General features: G+C 43.0%; 1 protein-coding gene across 1 annotated transcript in view; it reads right to left on the reverse strand.

The window, feature by feature from the left end:
- LOC111264913 (chitin deacetylase 7) overlaps positions 1-17,982 on the reverse strand; it is a 37,924-nt gene extending 19,942 nt beyond the window's left edge. The window contains exons 1-5 of the mRNA XM_022841177.2: positions 17,850-17,982; positions 11,418-11,508; positions 2,752-3,063; positions 931-1,126; positions 432-575 (exon numbers count right to left, since the gene is read on the reverse strand). Of these exons, the coding sequence (XP_022696912.1) occupies positions 432-575; positions 931-1,126; positions 2,752-3,063; positions 11,418-11,502 (737 nt within the window). The 5' untranslated portion in view covers positions 11,503-11,508; positions 17,850-17,982. The remainder of the gene's footprint in view (positions 1-431; positions 576-930; positions 1,127-2,751; positions 3,064-11,417; positions 11,509-17,849) is intronic.
- Between the last annotated feature and the right edge of the window lie 309 nt (positions 17,983-18,291).

The following is an 18,291-nucleotide window of genomic DNA, read 5'->3' on the forward strand; positions in this document are numbered from 1 at the left end:
ACTTATCGCCTTTACTTGAAATTCTTCTTTAAATTTAAAAATTTAAATTTGAGATTTGTCCGTATTTCAACAGTTCAGTTCTGTCAGTGTCGATCACACTGGAAACTTCGAGCGGAAGTTATGAGTATGCAAAAGAAGACTTTATGGAGCCGACTGTCCGACTACATCAGTCATTTGTTTAACCTAATAATCCTTGAATTGTTCCCTACCTTAGTGTATTGATACGGACTCGACCTGACCTGCGCCAGTTACTTACCAACCCAAGTGAAATAATACGTTATAGACTAGCCTGGAAGCAGGTTAGAAATTGACTTTGGTATCATGCTGAAAACTAATTATCAACGATACATAACCGCGAACTTGTCTGCCTTATCATTATAGGCCGGCAAAAACAACCGAAACTTCACATTTGCCTCTTGAAACCATCTCACCTGACAGATAGAGATCCCATTTCGTGGCCATCGGCATACATTTTCTGTACGTAGAAGTAACTTGTATACTCATGACTTAAAAAGAAGGTACCATGAATGGGGCAACCATTTGGATTTTTGCGGTTATCCTTGGTCAGTAGACTCCTACAAGCGGATCGAAACAGAGTTATGTCCGTGTTAGTCGGAGAAATTCTTAACTTTTGCCATGTAAGTAGCTTGTAGAACGGGGACTTGTCAGCGCCGCTACACCCGAAAACGATTAACTGAATTTGGCGTAAATTTTTTATTTCAATTTATTTGGCAAAAGTCGCGTTGATTAAGTTTATTCTGAAAAGAAACGACTTTTCGAAACCACTATTGCAATACAAGCTGTAGTGTAATGAATTGGCGTTGTGCGATTATGTGACTATAGTGACTCCGTCGAATGGGCCTGGTGTTGAACCTTAAGCCAGCGAGCGTATTCTTCAATGTCCTTACGCAGCATATACACGATACTTACTTGTATTGTGCATAGTTCATTCCATTGAGTGCTCCATCAAATGACATGACCACCATTTGGGGTGTCTCCTTGGGCTCGAGTCCGCCAGGAATTAGTGTTCCGTCAGGCGAGCAGAAACAGTCTGGTAGCACGCACTTGGCCGTATCGCATTTTGCTGCCTTGTTCTCCTTGTCATCATCGGGAGCCTCGGTTTCCGCTGCGAGGAGCAGAACGTCAACAGAAACGTCCAATTTCAAGCAAATGAGATAGGGTTAGAGCTGTAGTTCGACGCAAAATGCCGACGAGCGTCTGCCTTTGAAAGTTTATTAAAGTTTACGAATTCATCCTAGATTTATGGACAGCGAAATCATCGCCGGGCCTACAGTGTGTCTACGAATGGACTGAGAGATTTAACAACTCGATTGTCATGGCTGCAGAACAAAGATCTACTGTACTGTTAAATATTATCAAGGGCGACCCTATAAAATTACTATATATAGAGAATGAATGAATTACTCAGAACCTTTCTTAGCCTCAACATAACTTTGGATAAATTGCCAAGCGCATTTAATACTGGCTACATGGCTTACTTGATCTACACTTGTACTCCGAAGGTGCTTCGACAGTAGTATATGTATATAAAGTCGACTGTTATAGTTGAGACAACGATAAAAGACCATCATTAATTTTTTTCAGCGGCATCAATGTTTATACGCTTACAGAGAGCCCCATTTCATCAGGGGCGTTCATGTCGTTCACTATTCTACTTGGTTTTGAATCAAAGGTACCTTTTCAGAATAGATATGGGCGATTCCTTGAACAAATACACAATTTTAACATAATGTTAATTCCATATATATGCAAAATGGTAATATATAATTATATTATTATATCAGCATCTACCCGTTTGGTATTGCAACAGTGATCATTATATTAATCGATGCGATTGCTATATATCGCAATATAAGCAGATGCATTTTTTCATACTATAGTAACACCTATATATATGCTTCTAACGAATAGCATCGTTTGCATGATAATAATTCACCCTTTTGCTGACAGCATTCGCTAGCCCCTTTTATCGCCCCTGTCACCCCACCTACGTGGCGTCAAACCACGTCCAAGTCAGCCATATTGGCCAGCAATACAGAAACAAACTATGCAAAATATCTTGTATTTGTACACATAATAGATCGTGCTTGTACTAAACAGATAACGGTTATTATCAGTTGTTATATATGTAGATGGTAAACTGTCTTCGTCAGACAATTTCCGTCAAAGCAGAGAACGTTAACATAAAATAGACTACTTCCTTTCTGTTTGGTCTATCTGCTTCCGATCTCATCAATGATACACTGTGCTCAACAACTCAAATTACGTTCATCCAGGATTAAACAGCCGTCTTATACGGCAACAGGCAAACCTATATCAACCAACGCAATACAGCAGAAGATAGGAAGGTGGTAGCCGTAATGCGCAGACTATGCACATTTTCGATGAGTTTTGGTAGCCGGGAGAAAACGATGTCCCGCATCCGGGCGTTCACTTCATTTTTTAAAGTCAGCGTACTGATAACAAAAAACAAAGGCATACTATATGCGCATATGAGTTAAAAATAATTAAATAACACTGAGTTCACTCACTCTCTCAGCTATTCCCCTTTTTACACTCAGAGAAAGTACGAAGTTCGGTCGATCATAAGACTCAAAAGGGGGTAAAAAAAACGCAGGTATTTCTTTGTGATCCTTCTTTGCAAACGGCAAGAACGTCTCCCGCGGCGGCGACGACTTCTGCTGCTATAACGGAAGTAGAACTGGCGCAAAAAAAGAGTCAATTACTTACACTCTTCAATGGGACCGCACTTCAGTTCGGAATCCTTGAAGGTACAGAACTTCCTGACATCATCGAAGTAGAGTGATGGCGGACACGCATTTGAGTAGGGATGGTTGCCCGCACAAATGTAGAAACGGCGACAATTTTCTGGATCGGCGAAAAGGCCGTCGGGTCTCGGGCATTCGAACTCCTCGATATCGGCTCCACCATCATCATCGTCGTCATTATTACCACCACTGCTACTAACGCTTCCCTTCGGGGAGGAAGGAGGCTTTGATGCAGATTCGGGCTGCCGTGAACCAGGCTGCCTCCGACCCCCGCCTATAGGAAAATAAAAATAACGATCACACTCACTTTCAATTACGTAACTACTTTATGGAAAGGCTTAAATAGCTCTTTATGGAATTGGACGCATAAGTACCTTTAAGGTTTTGATCATTTACGCAAATCGCTTTTATAGATGCGTATACCCGTCACTCAATCATACTAAGCACCGTATTTCTGCAATATACTTCACTAATTTTTGATCATAAAAATAAAAACACAAGAAGCTTTTTACCATTTGAATTATAATTTACCAAATTCTATAAGGACCAGCTTATATTTTATGGTAGTTGTTAAGGAATCGATTTAAGGAAATACGCGCCGGGCAGCCCAGTGTTAAAGGTGTTTTGCACTGCTCAATCTTCTTTCTGATAAAGCAAATATTTCACGAAAATATACAAGCTCCATTAGCTATACTTTAATAAACTTAAATCCACGATCAACCAAATGTTTTCATCTTGGTACATTTAATACTTGATATATAATCTGTACCTTTTAGCTCACTTGCCATTTATAATAATACAAAATCGACATAAAGTATAATATATATATACTAGCGAAAAAGTTATACCATGCTTTGAAATCAAGGGTCTGCCAGTTAATTATATTGCATTACACATTGAGAAAAGCTTAAAACTACGGTACAAATCTATTGAAAAACGTAAAACGGCAATGTAGTGGTTGCGTGAATCTTTTTATATGACGTATTACTTCAGGCGATTACAAAGCAGAAAAATAATAGGAAGAATAAACTGTTTAATGCCATTTTAATCACGTTAGAAACGTCTGACAATGTAATCCTCCCTCGTATCCCCCTCTCGCTAGTTCCTCCATTCATGTAAAGACAATTTCGAATTAAAGTGACAAACAATATTTTTCTTCTCACACTATTTTGCTTGTCACAAGAAAAATGGCGAGCTTTCTTCGAGCGAGCTTTCCACCATTAAAAGCACAAGGTAACAATACCATACATAGGAAAACAGCGACCGTTAAACATATATTCAGGCGTCGACCACGCTGCAGTAATAGCCTAACTACGAACACCTTGGGAACTTAATGATTACTTGCGCATCTATTACCATGGCCACATCGCCGCGTTCGTATTCATCTTAGTACTGGCTTCTTCAACCTAATTTGCTCTAAACAGAACGTTTTTTCTTATATCATTGTCAGGATAGTCTACCTAGTCCTGCTCCTACTATTTCTAGAATCCTTTCTGTTGGGGTTGTTATGATTGTTGTTAGTACGGCCGCTATTAGATAAGAGTGTAAATCAATCATGATCCGTTTAGGAATGCCCTGGCGATAAATTATTTGTGTTAGCTTACACTGCGTGCTCAAAATAGTATCCGAAATCGTCTGCATTCACTGTTTACTTATCAGCATATACTATCATCTTCATCGTAACCGTTATTGCAATGACAACAAACAGTATTTACGCTGTAAATGCGGACATCCTTGGTTGGGCGAGATAGAGCAGAGGTAAAATTCATATCCTTCTCTTTTTTCCTGTGGCTTGTTTTTCGGGATCACCCAAGACTCGACTTTACTATCATGTTCCGTAGATCAAGATTAGATTCTCGTACTTATTGAGGCACTAGAATGACGCCATTAGATTACCTGTTTCGAACACCGTCGTCATTTCTCCTACCCGACATAGCAGCCAGCCAGCAGTTATCAGCATCTTTACTGTTGCGAGCAACTGCGCAGCTCAGACGTATTGCAAACAGCTGCTGATGCCTGCACTGCAGAAGAATAAGTAGCCATAAGCGCATGCCCGAAGCGACGCAGGCCAAAGGGCCACAGTATCGCCAATTCCCCTACACTGTAAAATAACAGCGGTCAGCATCAGACCAACAGGGGGCATCAGAGACACCGTTGCCTCACTCTCCCCGCTGTCAATTAAACTGCCGCCGCCGTCCCAGCAGTTGAACGCCAGCGAAAGACCGGTTCAACGGTGCGTGTGTGTGTGTATGTATGCTGATGATACGTAGCAGTAAGCTATAGTAACGCTAACAGATGGCAACGAAACCCGAAACAGATAGCGCAGATCAATGCACCGGCAGGTCGGCCAACGTTGGCATCGTTCACGCTAGCAATTGAAGTTAGGCACCAGCAAACCGGCAGCCCGACACCTTTACGTTACCTCGCCAAGCCATCGTCCGTCTACCAAATGCACTGTATCAGCGCATCGATCTATCGTCCATCTATCCATGTTCTATACATAAATGTGCATGGAAGTCAGTTAGCGGATCTGTCAACTTACTTCGTTGTATCTGTAGATAGCTAGAGCACCTGCACCTTATAGATCGCTGCGCGGGTTTCGAGCAAGCACGACCAATCCAAATAGTTGGAGATACGGTGAAAAGTAATAGGCGACAGGCTACTGTCGGCCAATATTATGGTACGTAGGGTCAGATGGCCATATAGCTTATCTGATTTGAGCAGTACTGCGATGGACGCTTACAATCCAGTAGCCTTTATCACGAAATGTGTGACGTTTACGATGTTGTGCGCTTGTTGTCCAGGCTGGACAGTTAAAGGGGTAGCTGGGCCCCATATAGGAGTCTACTAAGTGGACATCTCGTCCAGTTTGGTAAACGGTCAGCAAACGATAAGCTGGCCATCTATCCCTCTATTCTCTGATCTAAAGATACGAAACAGCGGCCAAATATGGGGTTTCTCGAACAACGCTTGACCGTCGTCGCTGACAAACAAATGACACATTTGTGCGCATCACAAATGCTTACGCAACATTGTTTTTTCAGTGTTAATTTATTAGGCTATATTTGAATGTTTCATTGGCCACGCTAACTCGATGATGAGGTCTCCCGAAAGTGGCAGGTGATTTTCTTTCTGCTTTTTTTTTACAGCTACGCCAATAAACGACAATGCAGAATAGGAAATGGAAGTTTCGGCCATTGCTTGTTCTAACTTACGAATTTTCTAGTCAAGTCGAGTGATAAACATACAAGCCATCAGCATAAGCGTTTCGAGAGGACATTTTGATGCTTGTTAAAATGAGGTTACATAAAAATGCAATCATTTTTTTTGTGCCTCCTTTTGACGTGGGTCTGTAACGGAGTATCCCTATCAGCAGCTGCAGTATATTCTGATTAAATCTTTCATAAGCAGCGTGTTAGCAGGCAGCATGGTAAACTATTATTGGATGGTAATGTCTTCCCGCGTTGTTTATCCTGAACAGCATACGATTAAAGATAAATAGATTGGCTACCAATTAGTTGCCAAGTAAGGCTTCCAGCTGCCGTCTGTGTTTCTGCCACGAAAAGTATGCGACGATTACAGGGTTCGCCGCTCACCCAAAGTACAAATGGTAAAAGCGGCGTAATGCCCATACGTCACGTCCCTTAACTACAACTATAGTTGTTGCTATACATCGATGCACTGGCAGGTAGCTTTTCTTGTCAAGACACAGTCAGCAACTCGTAACGCTAATGTAATATAATCATCCCATTTAAGTAAATACGTCCACACTCGCTCGGCGTACGTGATGCATCTAGTGCCATACGCTATCATTTACTTGGAAGATCCTTCGATTGTTTTATCTGCCAAACCAACCAGCAGCAGCCTATCTAGCTTTGAATATCATTGAATGTTTTTGCCACGTCAGCAGCGAACGATAGAATTCATGTATTGACATGCGAAAATATTGTTATTACCGCTGCTGAAAATTAACACGTTCCGTAGGTGTACACAACTGAAACCTGTCGTGCTTGGCCTGATGGGCTGTTCGCTGTCGCCTATGCGCGATTGGGTTGTAGCCCCTTTTGCGGTGCCTATTGCTGTGGACGCGCGTAGACAACTATACACAGCTGGTCGTCTTGTAGGAGATAATGACCTTGAACTAGTTCGTGCCTGAACAGACTATTGGTTACAGACGTCGCTGTTAAATTTGAGGTATCGCATAAGCGAAGGCAGCAGCCGAACGCTGTCTGCTTCACGGTGCTATGTGCTTTTTTGTAACGAATATTAGCCACTCTAGCTCCGGCGGCTATGAGATGTTGACTATACCAAGGATATCAATTTTATATTGACGATGACAGCGTGCAGTCAGAAGAGAGAACCCCAATACTAACGCCTAACGGCCCAGCAATCACTGGCCCTAATGTCGTTCTAGCGACGACGGTAACAGTAGTTTAAACAGATAGATGTCGCTGTGGTGGCGATTTTTACAGAGAACGAGGTTGAAGAGCAGAAAAGAAAAAGCAAGAAGGGGTAGAATTTTCCAGTGAGCCCTGTCATAACGAAGCTAAACTAAGGGTCCATATCGTTCGACTGTATAGCAGGACATTTTTCCATTGCTACAAGAGCATTAACATGCCAACTTTGCTTGACCGGTAAAAGCTCTGCGTAACATGTATAGCAACATATGCAATTCCTTATAGAGGAAACGTCGTTTTGTAAAAAAAAAAAATAATAACATACGTTTGCTATAGGCCCGCCACGATATTCGACCGCATGCTGCAATCACTCCTTAGGGACAATTTTAGCTCACTAATTCATTTGGCCTTGTTGCGACATAAGGGCTTGTTAGGGACCTTTTGTGCATTGCCATAGAATAGGCTTAGCCAGCCGATGCGGACGGCGTCGTTGCTACCGCGCATAACCCGTTTCTCTTGTTCTTAAGGACGGTTGCCTTATCGGGTCTCAAATCTGGCCTGCCGATTAACCGTTCAGTTTGCTAACCCCCATGCATCAAAGCATTGACCCTTCTATAAGGCTTCGTACTGCGGGAGCGTTTTGCTTAAAAAGTGCGCACACCTTAGCTGTGAGCGAGCAAAGGCAAATGAATAAGGGCACACGCGGATATCAGCTGCATAATTACACAGGAGTGTCTTTTGTTAATTTGTTTCTTACGCTTCACAGGCATAAACCTTCCACGGAACACTCACTTTCCGGAACTTCGAAGTTGACGGAGGTCTCAGTTCCGCTCGTTAGTGAGTTGTAAGCTTTGGCTGCCTCTGGCCGCTTTCGTTTTGTTGACCCAATAATACCACCACAGGCATAGGAACATGTATGTATCTATTACAATGGTAATAACAATAGTAAACACGAAGTTTTGAAGATAGAAACTTTTATTTGTGGCTTCTCTGATCGGCCATCTGATTTCGCCATATCCGATGGCTGTATGCGAAAATCGAAAGTGAACACAATAAAAGAGGATTAGGTGTGCGTATATTTGGGTGGGGCATGATGAGTATGCTGGGAAATATTTCACTTTATTAAAAAATAAGTGAACTTTTCCTTGCACTTTAATCCCTAAGACATAATACTGACCATCCCCTTCGTCGACAAATAGGGGCATTCGTTCAGGTGAGAATCCAACGGGTAGGACAAGATGTATCATAAGCCTTTGCCAACGGCAGAAAAACCGACAATACTCCCGTGGGTGATCGCGTTTTTACGCAGCTCCTACACGCAGAACGAGCGAAGAGGTAAAAAGAGTTGAAGATAATGACGTTCTACACCATCAGCGCTAATTAACAGAGATAACTCACGACCGATGCAGGTATAAAGTTGATCCACTATAATAGTAGAAATAGTTGTGTTACCAGGAGAATAGCAGAAATGCTATAATTATTGGAGATAGCAAACAGATCGCAAAGAAGCCGTACTGATTCTGCACTCGATCAATTCAACATAGTTTTATGCTTTTCCTAGCAGTTTATCACTCACCCAGTGATGGCCTTACTTTAATTATAGATGCCTACTGGAGTGAACAAGCTCGGATAGTACTTCCTCGACCACCTGATATCGGACTTTTAATAACAAAGCAACCCAAACGACTTCATTTGATAGAACAGTGATCCATACGCAAGGATCTTAAAAGATCATAAAATTAAAGCTCTACAAACGTTAAAGAAAATCTATTAGTGTGCCAACATTGTGAGGGTGTATTGACTGACATTGGAGGATAAACTTAGCATATCTACTCAAGCCCTAAAATTGCATCGGATCGAGCGATATCTTCAGGTGTTTTATTTAACAATATCTGACTATTACATTTAAGAGACAATAGAACTACAGTGTATCTAGTAATTGTGTCCCTCAAACACACGGTTAATGTATGCCTAGTTCTTGGCCTATTTTAGGTTCTAATCTCGAATCACACAATCTAATTTAGAGGCAACACTTTGAATCAGTCAGGGTTAGTTGTTCAGTGTCTACATGTACATGCGGCTTCCAGTGAACGACTGCAACAAATATATGTAGCTGTGATGCCATATTTTCGAATTTAGCCTTGGACGTGATGAAGCAAATGCGCCATCTATACTGCATCACTATATTGTCTCGCTGAGAACCGTCGGCGAATTGTTACGGGTGAGCGAACTTCCCGTTGACATACAATCGCTTTTTTATATTTTGGTTAACCACGGCAGTACCCAGAAAATGGGCATAATCAGCCAAATACGGTAGACAACCCCCTGAGCTTCCTGAATGTGCCTAAGACACAAGACGGCCTTTGCAATCAAGACTTACTCAACCTCTAATTGCCTTTAAAGCATTTATTCATAAATGTTTGTTGACAAGGGTAATTTTGTAACCGACACATCTAACCGTCCTTGGCTAAGTATTTCTCGGACTTTGAAACTCACATACGGTAACTGTTATACCACGAAATAACATAAGCATTGTCGTACTTTTTAAATGAAAAAAAAATGACATAGTAAGTTGTTAAGTTCCAAGCTAAAAGTTCTGTGATTACGACTCGACCGCTGTACAGTTCAAACAGGTTGAGAACGATGCTCGCACGGGACGAGAAGACGTTTCACAGTAGCGAAGCAGCTCTTAGTGCCACATTTTTATTGCGTCACTTGGCAAAATAAACTTTGTCTGAAATTTGTCCTAGAGTCTAATATGAATCTGCCATCCTCCTTAGTTGGTATAGCTGACATTGTTGTCAACTAACTTGATTGCTGCTAAATAAATGTTGGCAGGCGACTACCAGGTTGACTAAGTAACTTCAGATACTATCTAAGTTAAGGCCAGTAGATTGATTCCAGAAGTCCATTACGACGATCGTAACAATGTCCGGTTTGGCGCTTGCTTTCAGTGAGCATATTTCGATCTAACTGAAAAGTGGAAGTTCGGCGATAATGTAAGCGACAATATAGGTTATAGGCTGCTCTGCGCTTCATTTTAAATGATCTCCGTAAGTTTCAATCATTAAAACCACTCTCACAAAACCATCTGCAACTAAGTAGAAGTTTATGTACGTTTATCTCGTAGCGTAAACGCTCTTTGCATCGGTTTGATACAGCAGGTGTCATCTAAAGGTCACGTCGCTTAGACTATTCTTTATGGCCGAACAATTTTCAGTAAGGCAATGTAGAGCAAATGATAATTTTGAATACTTGATAGCTTACCCAGTGCATATTATAAGTTCTGTCGCGGTTGATGCAAGTTTGATCGTCAATACGAACAATCACAGACATATTGAAAAGCGGTTCAAGCTGAAAAACATGGCTTTCTGCTCGCTTTTTGCACTAATTATATTGACGAACGGAGAACGTATAGTGACGTACATCACGCTAAAATAACCACCCTGGTTCGCCTGCCGCGTTCTTCGGCGTTATACTACCAGTGTTGGAAAACGACAAAAAAAAAGAAAATCTGAATTAAGTAAGACCAAGCGGATGGTCAATGTTTGCCTTTGGTTGAATAGTCTTTTCATTTAGCTCCGGTTCCCATGGGTATTTTTTTACGATATGGCAATTATGATCAGCTTTAAAAACCCACAGTAAACAGGCAGCCAAGACGAATTTCACCGATTATTGCAACCCATTCTTTACTCATAATTATTATAAAATATAAAAGCCGTCCTTGCTCAATTACAGGGCACGAGACACATTTGGCGTCCCCGAATTGTTTGAAGGCTTCACTTGACGGTCACGCTCTTGCTTCCCACTCAGAAGCCAATTCGTTACGATTGTCCACGCAACGACACGCTTAGCCAGCAAACATCAGACCGCCTCTAATGGGGTCACTGCTATACTTAACGACATCTTTCTTGTTTATTCTTGGCAGCTTCTAAGACGCCGTCGCTTTCTTATCGGAATAGACGAATGAAAATCACTTGGCTATATAAAAACCGTGTTGTTTAAGCATATTCCGATTAGTTAGAGGCACGATCCTCCTCACTGCAACGACTTCATCGTAAGGAACATAGATAATACTAGCGTTGATAAGTAAATGTATAACTTTGTGTAGGACTTGATTCTAGTTACGTATAGTATTGATAAAAACTACAATAACAGACAGATACCATAACTTCTTATGGACAGAGATGTCCTGAGTGACATCTGTATTTCGTAAGCTGACATGGCTTACCCCGCTGTTGAAGGGAAAGATTTATGCAGCAGGTAAAGACCAGTCCAAGAAGTACGAGGAAGGCGAGCGTATTTACGCCTCGCATGGTTGCCTGAAAAATAATAAAAGTACGATATTCACGCCGATGCTTTCGTTTCTTATAACTACTAAATATAGCGTCATATCAATATAATGCAAATTGTTATCTGGATTACTTTCTCTATAATAATAAATAGTATGTATTTGTAGCCTGTACAATGCCACTGATAGCGATAGCCGATTTCAGAATTCATTCCCATCAGTAACGAGTACAGTAGAGTCTTTAATTGTAGATACGTATTCGTAATTGCGTCTGTACGATGTTTCCACAAGACGGATTGTCCTTACATATAGTGAACGTATTTAATTATAATATAAAAGGCCAGGTGATTGAACGTTACTTTACAAAGAACAATCGGTGTGCAGATCAATTTCATTAAATGTTTTTACTCGACCAATATGGATATGGGACGCTAGCCAACAAATTCATCGTTGGACGAACTGCCGACTGCCGACTGCCGATCGCTAACTACAAGCGCCCGGTAAAAGAGCATACTACAATAGGGCTATAGAACAACCTATAGATTTACAGAGGAATTGATCCCTCGCAACCAGAACTCGTAGCACCCATGAGGGGGTTCAACGACGCCTCGCTGTTTCGTCGCGAACTATATACTACACGCACCTTCCACAGTCAAACTCACTGATTTATGTTTGGTCTATCGGCTATTCGATGGCATCGAATAGCGGAACCCATGTCAATCGCGCGCCAAACAGCCAGGAAAAACTGACGATGCAGCTACGGAGCGAGGAAGTTCGAAAAAATTCGCCACCGTCGCGTCCAGTAGTAGTTCTTGGCGGCGAAGTTGCTTGATGAGGACGGACAAAGGGAGGGTGACGGGGGGATTTGTTAGAAAAACAAGTTTAGCGCTTCGATTGGCTTGCTTTTTAATTGGCAGCATTCCGAGCGAATATAAAAGGAGACGCGAGCCGGCGATTTGTTTAATTGCACATATTTAAGATGTTCTCTTCCTCCACTGGGCCCTCTACCCCCGTCTTCCACAGCCTTTCATTGGCGTAGTAAAATGGATTAAGTAGGGACATAGGTAACAGCTACAAAAGTGCCGCTCAGACAGTCGAAGACAAAAAAAACAGGTGATAATATTCTTATTCATATCCTGAAACTTAAAGCGGGTACAAACAATTCATCTATCTATTTCTCGTTTGAGTCACGTCTTACCTGGTTGCTCATTGTGACTATGAGTGTCTGTCTGAAGCGTGATTATCTACGCAATGAAGGGAAAATATTTGCTTTTTGTTTTGAAATTAACTTGAAACGTTCACATAGTAGCTCCGTTGGTTTATCTGAATCAGAAACAAACATTCGAGCTATGGATTAGTCAATGATAAAAATTTGGCGGGGGAGGACATATTTTAAAATATCTATTTCACATTGACGATACCTCGACAGTAAAAAAAAATATGCTTTGAGGGCTGTACGCCGCTGAGGCTGCCAGTTATTGCTATCCTTTTAGTTGTTCTGATTCGACGTTGACCTTGACCAAATGATAGCTTCTGCGTTCAATAACGCGTGCTCATTGGAATTGACACGAGTATTTTGCCGATGAAAAAAAGTGGTGACATCAGTTGTCAGCTTTGAAATGCGAAGGAACCGCATAGGCTGGGCTGGCTTGTTGTCCGTGGCCAGTGGCAACCAGCGACGAAATCAGTTGAACAATGGTCGCAAGCTTTTTAGCGTAATGTTGTTAATATCATTTATGTTTTTCTCGTATGTCTCTTCGAACCGGCATAAACATCGAGCCGGCCAACAACAACTCAATTCACTCAAAAACCGTTTAATAGTTTTTCTGCGGAGTGCCCCTAAATCCTCTACAAATATATCTAATGGTATTCGGGAAATCGCTAAGAGGCCACAACGAATCTAACGAGATGCAGTCTAACAAAAAATAATTAATCGTAAACAAATCAGGCCAAAAAATAGTCTTTAACGCCCGGCTACTATTATAGATTGGGAGAGGGGCTATTTTGCCGTCCGGTTGATCTAACTGTAACACTAATAAGCCGAAGCTAACGAGCAAACGGTAACCAACGTAATATGAGATGTTAGACGTTTTCAATATGGCTGCCCTTACTACTGCTACTAAGACAATTCGACAAAAAAGCGCTGGTAGAAAAATTGGCGTTTTAACTGGTTCAAAGCAATCGTATCCCACAGTTTTCTTGTCGTCTCGCTTCTCTTTTCTATGACAATACACTGGCGGCGTAGGATCGTAGCGCTAGCGTCGCTTTGGAGCGCAGTTCGAAACGTGAGCCTCTGAAGAGGCCGTGGCGCACAAAGGGGAGGTCGAGGGATCAGCCAAGCGTAGCAGGAAGAAAGATGGCCGCCAAAGGCAACGACGAAAGAAAATAAAATAGATAAGAAAAACGAAAAACAAAAACTAACATGACAGCCGCTGTTGTTCCTGTCGATCGCTAATAAAAATCATGACTCGGCAAGCCAGGCGAACACGAAAACCTACGCGGATGCCTTGCGTCGGCCTCAATACTGGGTGGCGGCCGTTTTGGGCTCGTTGGTGCCGCCATTGGCGGTATCATTTCCCTATGGCGGGCGCGCCAAATTCACATAGACGCCCCCTAGAGACGCCCAGCCAAACAAGAAACCCACAGCGGTAGAGAGAAACAGGCGATAGATGACGCTGTTACGGCCCAACGTTCGCTTTTCCGCTCCTAGCGGAAAACAACGCGACATTTTATGCTAGCCCGCCTTACGTAGTGTCGACGACGAACGATGGCGCGGACTGTCGCATCGGCAACGCTACCAAATCCACCAAAACCCCGACCAGCCGCAGATACCATTAATCCAAGATGAAAAAAGCGAAAAAGAAGAAGCAGAAGCTACTTACTACTGATAGCAACCAACAACAGTTACTATATATTTTACATATTCTTCTCCATTTTCGGTTTGTGTCGCTGCCTGACCGACTGGCGTTCGTCGATAGCTAGCTGGTTCACTCGCCCTCGGCCGTCGTTCGATTGCCTTTTGGCCTTTGCTTTGCTGCCATTGTTGCTTGCTTAGCCACCAAATCACTTTGATTTGGTGGCCAAAGTCACGAGAGGAAAGGAGAAATAACAACAGCAGCATCTTTGTCTTCACTTTGCTGTGGCTACCGCCCCCAAAATTCCCTGCTGTCCGCTACCAGCCAGCTGACTAGCCTCAATAGGCCCGACGCTTCGATAGTCGTTCCAGACGGTCACAAGGGGTTTTAAGCCAACAAAGCAAATGACGGCTGTGTTCCTTCGCCCAGTCGCGCATTGCCTGCAGTCTACACTACTCGCTTCAATAGCGGCAGATGCAGCTTGCCACCATCACTCTTATCATCAGCTTAATCCTCATCAGCTATAACGGTCGTAACAACACCGGCAACAGCAGCGTCAGCAACGGGTGCGAATCGTGGCTGGCTCTTGTACTGCCGCTGCCGTGGCCACTTTCTTTCAAGCGGCCGCTGGCTGATGTTGCCCATGGTGCCACGGATACAGCTGATCCACTCGGCCACCGTTGCGCGAACGTTACGATTGAACAATGGCATTATCCGTATAGAGATGCTGGCAGTAGCTGCAAGCTGTGCTGTGATGGTGGCTGTGGCGCTTGAAACAACGTCGCGCGGGTCGAATTCGATTGAACCCACATTTGCCCGACGGTGCCGCAACGTTAACCTGGTAGTATACGACTGTCCCGTGCGGTCGACCGTGGGGAATTTTGTCCCTCAGCCCCTTCCCTCTGCTACCCGCCGAAGCAGTTGTCGGGGCCGCTAAACTGGCAGCAGTGGTAGTAGTAGAGTAGCAGGGGTGGTAATAGGCGACCAGCTTACAGAGCTGACAAACACGATAACCATGATCCCGCGGTTGCCAGATGCTTCCGGAAAGGCGTCAGTCCACAGCGCGCGAGTAGCGACGGCTGTATCGACGACGATAACAACAGCAACAGCTTATAGCGACACAGTAATGCGGGGACGTTGAGACTTTGATTGCAAATCTGTGGCCGGAGGCAGATTCGCTTATACAAAAATCTGGTAAAAGTTAGACCTCGATGCTGAGCAGCCGACAGGCACTTATGTAATTATTATACTCCGAAAAACGACAAAAGGTGATGAGGTAAAAAAAAAAAAACAATAGCGCAATGCAGAGTGAAAAGTTTTTTTAAACGAACGAAGAAGAATATCGTTCAATATAATAGAAACAGTCATTAGGTACGAGTGTTTAAGACTTAAGAGATCATTTACCGTAAAATTGATACCCCTTTCGCAGCAATAGCTAAGCTCAAGGATGATGCTGCGCTGCATTTTGCTAGACAACGCACCGTGTAGCGTTAGGGGTCGGAAGAAGACCTCGTTCCACTGACAGTTCTATCAAGCGGATTGTTTTCTACGTGGAAAATCGTTTCAGATAGCTTTTTTGATCATTAGGAAACACTATGTTATTTAACATAATATAACTATGGTGAAAGAACTGTGTTAGTTTAATAAAAGTTGCTTTCAGACATATCACTGACTGTTACTAAATAATCAACGCCAGCAGATGCGTCGAATTTTATGCACTGTTATTGTACGGGTTAGCATCGAAATATGGGATCTGTATCAGAATTGGTTAGGCTGCTTCAGAGGTTTTTAGTTTGAATGGCAACTCTGTCCCGCGAGCACCATATGCTGCGTTAGAAACATAAATTGTACGGCCAAACAAGCCAATTACTGTAGTGGTTTCTAACCGAAACATTTTACACCGTTTAGGATCAACGTGACCCAAGTAACTAGGAAGTTCGATAGAATTTAAGCTGTTAGTTGCGTACTTCTTTTCATTCCAAGATCGATTTTATCCAAGCTAATCACTCGAGCAATGGGTAGTTTAAATAACTAAATATTGTAGGTAACGATTTATTTTTTAGTCTTCGTGTGTAATGTTCGATCCGCCGAACTACCTATCTTTTAGCTGTGTGTTATTTTCAACTGTGACTGATCAGGATTATTCTGGCAGATACTACCTAGGAGAAGATGAATAGAACGTCTTAGAGTCACGAGATCTGATTGCAGACAGGTGCACTTAACGGTTATCGAAGCCCAGGCTGCCTTATTAGTTTTGCCTATAAATCCGGTCAAGCTGAAGAATCAGACTCTAACTATTTGTTCTACAAACATTAAGACAATAGATCGGATCGTTCGGGATATCGTATAGGCTTGCAATGTGTTTTGTTTGATAGTTGACTGTGAGGGCATAGAATTTTAAGAAATACGTATCGTTTCTTATAGCCAAACTGGATGCAGATGAACTCAATTTGGCTCATCTGGTCCCTGATTATGAGCCTTTGCGGCCGTGAACAGATCGAAATAATAATAGCCCGTCTGCCTGTTTTTATTTCTGGCTAAAATTTCAAATCTTGTCACACTAAAGGCAAATTACACTAACTTCGGTAAGAAGAAGATTCTATTTTTGAGTTTTCTTTTTTTCTATCGTTTTCTTGACACGTTTTCGGCCACTTGTCAACTTGGACGGCAGGCGAGACGTAATAATTGTTGGGATGCAAGACTAAAAGTCTATGTATAGAGTTCTGTAGGGATTTCGGGTGGCAGCTATTTGCGTGCGAGTATTTTGTATCGTACTTTGTGATTAGGAAATAGGGCAGAAGTCTGTCACGTTTTGCGTAGTTAATAAGCTTTGGGAAGAGTAAATCTAGCCAGAGGTACAAAGCGACACACCTTGACCGTGATGTTGCCCGGCCTGAAAGTGCGAAGCCGACTATAGACGCGAAACAATGGTCAAAAAAGATCAGCGGTTGATGTAGCAAAACTGTGTGATACGATGTGCTTACGGAAAACCGTTTTGTTGTCTAGTCAGGTAAACGATGTCGGCGTTTTTTTTAAATTTTTTTTGCTCTTTTTTCTCTCTAGGTGCACACGTTCACTCATTCACACGAAAGCGCCCATTTGACGCTTTCACACCACCAGCACTGTTGAGCCCTTACACTGACGCACACTCGAGACAAATGCACAAAGAACACCGTTTCACGCTTAGCCTCTTCGCTGGTCTTCCGCCCCGGTCTTGCTCTAAGGGGCTATCCAATTTGGGAGAATCGTCGAGACGCGGATTCAGAAGCTTACAATTATAAAACTTTGCAGAGTCCTGCCATCACAATGAAGTGGATGCCTGTAGCACTTGATTACGGGTATTTCGTGGTCGCGGCGCAGAAGTGCGGATGGTGAGAGAAGCGAGAGATGGCCAAAGCGACAGCCACAACCAAAGCTACATTAGTGTGTATGTAGACCAGTGTAGTTGTTTCCTGATTACATGGCGAGCCTCCCCCGGCCTTCGTTATTTCATTAGTTACTTTACTTTCGTTCGCACCTTGGTTGGCGGCCGCAGGCTCGGTGGAAGAACTTCGATTACTTGATCTTTATGTGTCAGTTGGTCTGACGAAGGCTTCAGCCGTAGCCGTCGTGTGATAGCCTGGGGTCGATCGAGCCGGATTGGGCGCGCGGCGTCGTTTTATACGTAGGCCGTCCCCGCGGCGCAGCAACGTCAGCCGCTTCGCCGATAGCGGCAGGGGGCGCCTCGGTGAGGCGGTTCGCCACGAGGGAGGATTCTGAAGAAAAAGTCTGCGTGTCGGAACACGGAGAAAAAGACCAGCAACGACAACGAAGCACAAGAACGAAAAGAATAAAAAGGGGGAGAAAAGAGAAGATCACGCTCACGCAAACGCAGACAACCGTTCACAGACGATTGGCCGACAGACGTTGACGCGTATATGCGGACAAACCAAATAGATAGGTGGACAAGCCAACAGACA

The sequence above is a fragment of the Varroa jacobsoni genome, unplaced genomic scaffold (genome assembly GCF_002532875.2).
Source record: "Varroa jacobsoni isolate VJ856 unplaced genomic scaffold, vjacob_1.0 scaffold_913, whole genome shotgun sequence".
In the NCBI taxonomy this organism is placed as follows: Eukaryota; Metazoa; Arthropoda; class Arachnida; order Mesostigmata; family Varroidae; genus Varroa; species Varroa jacobsoni.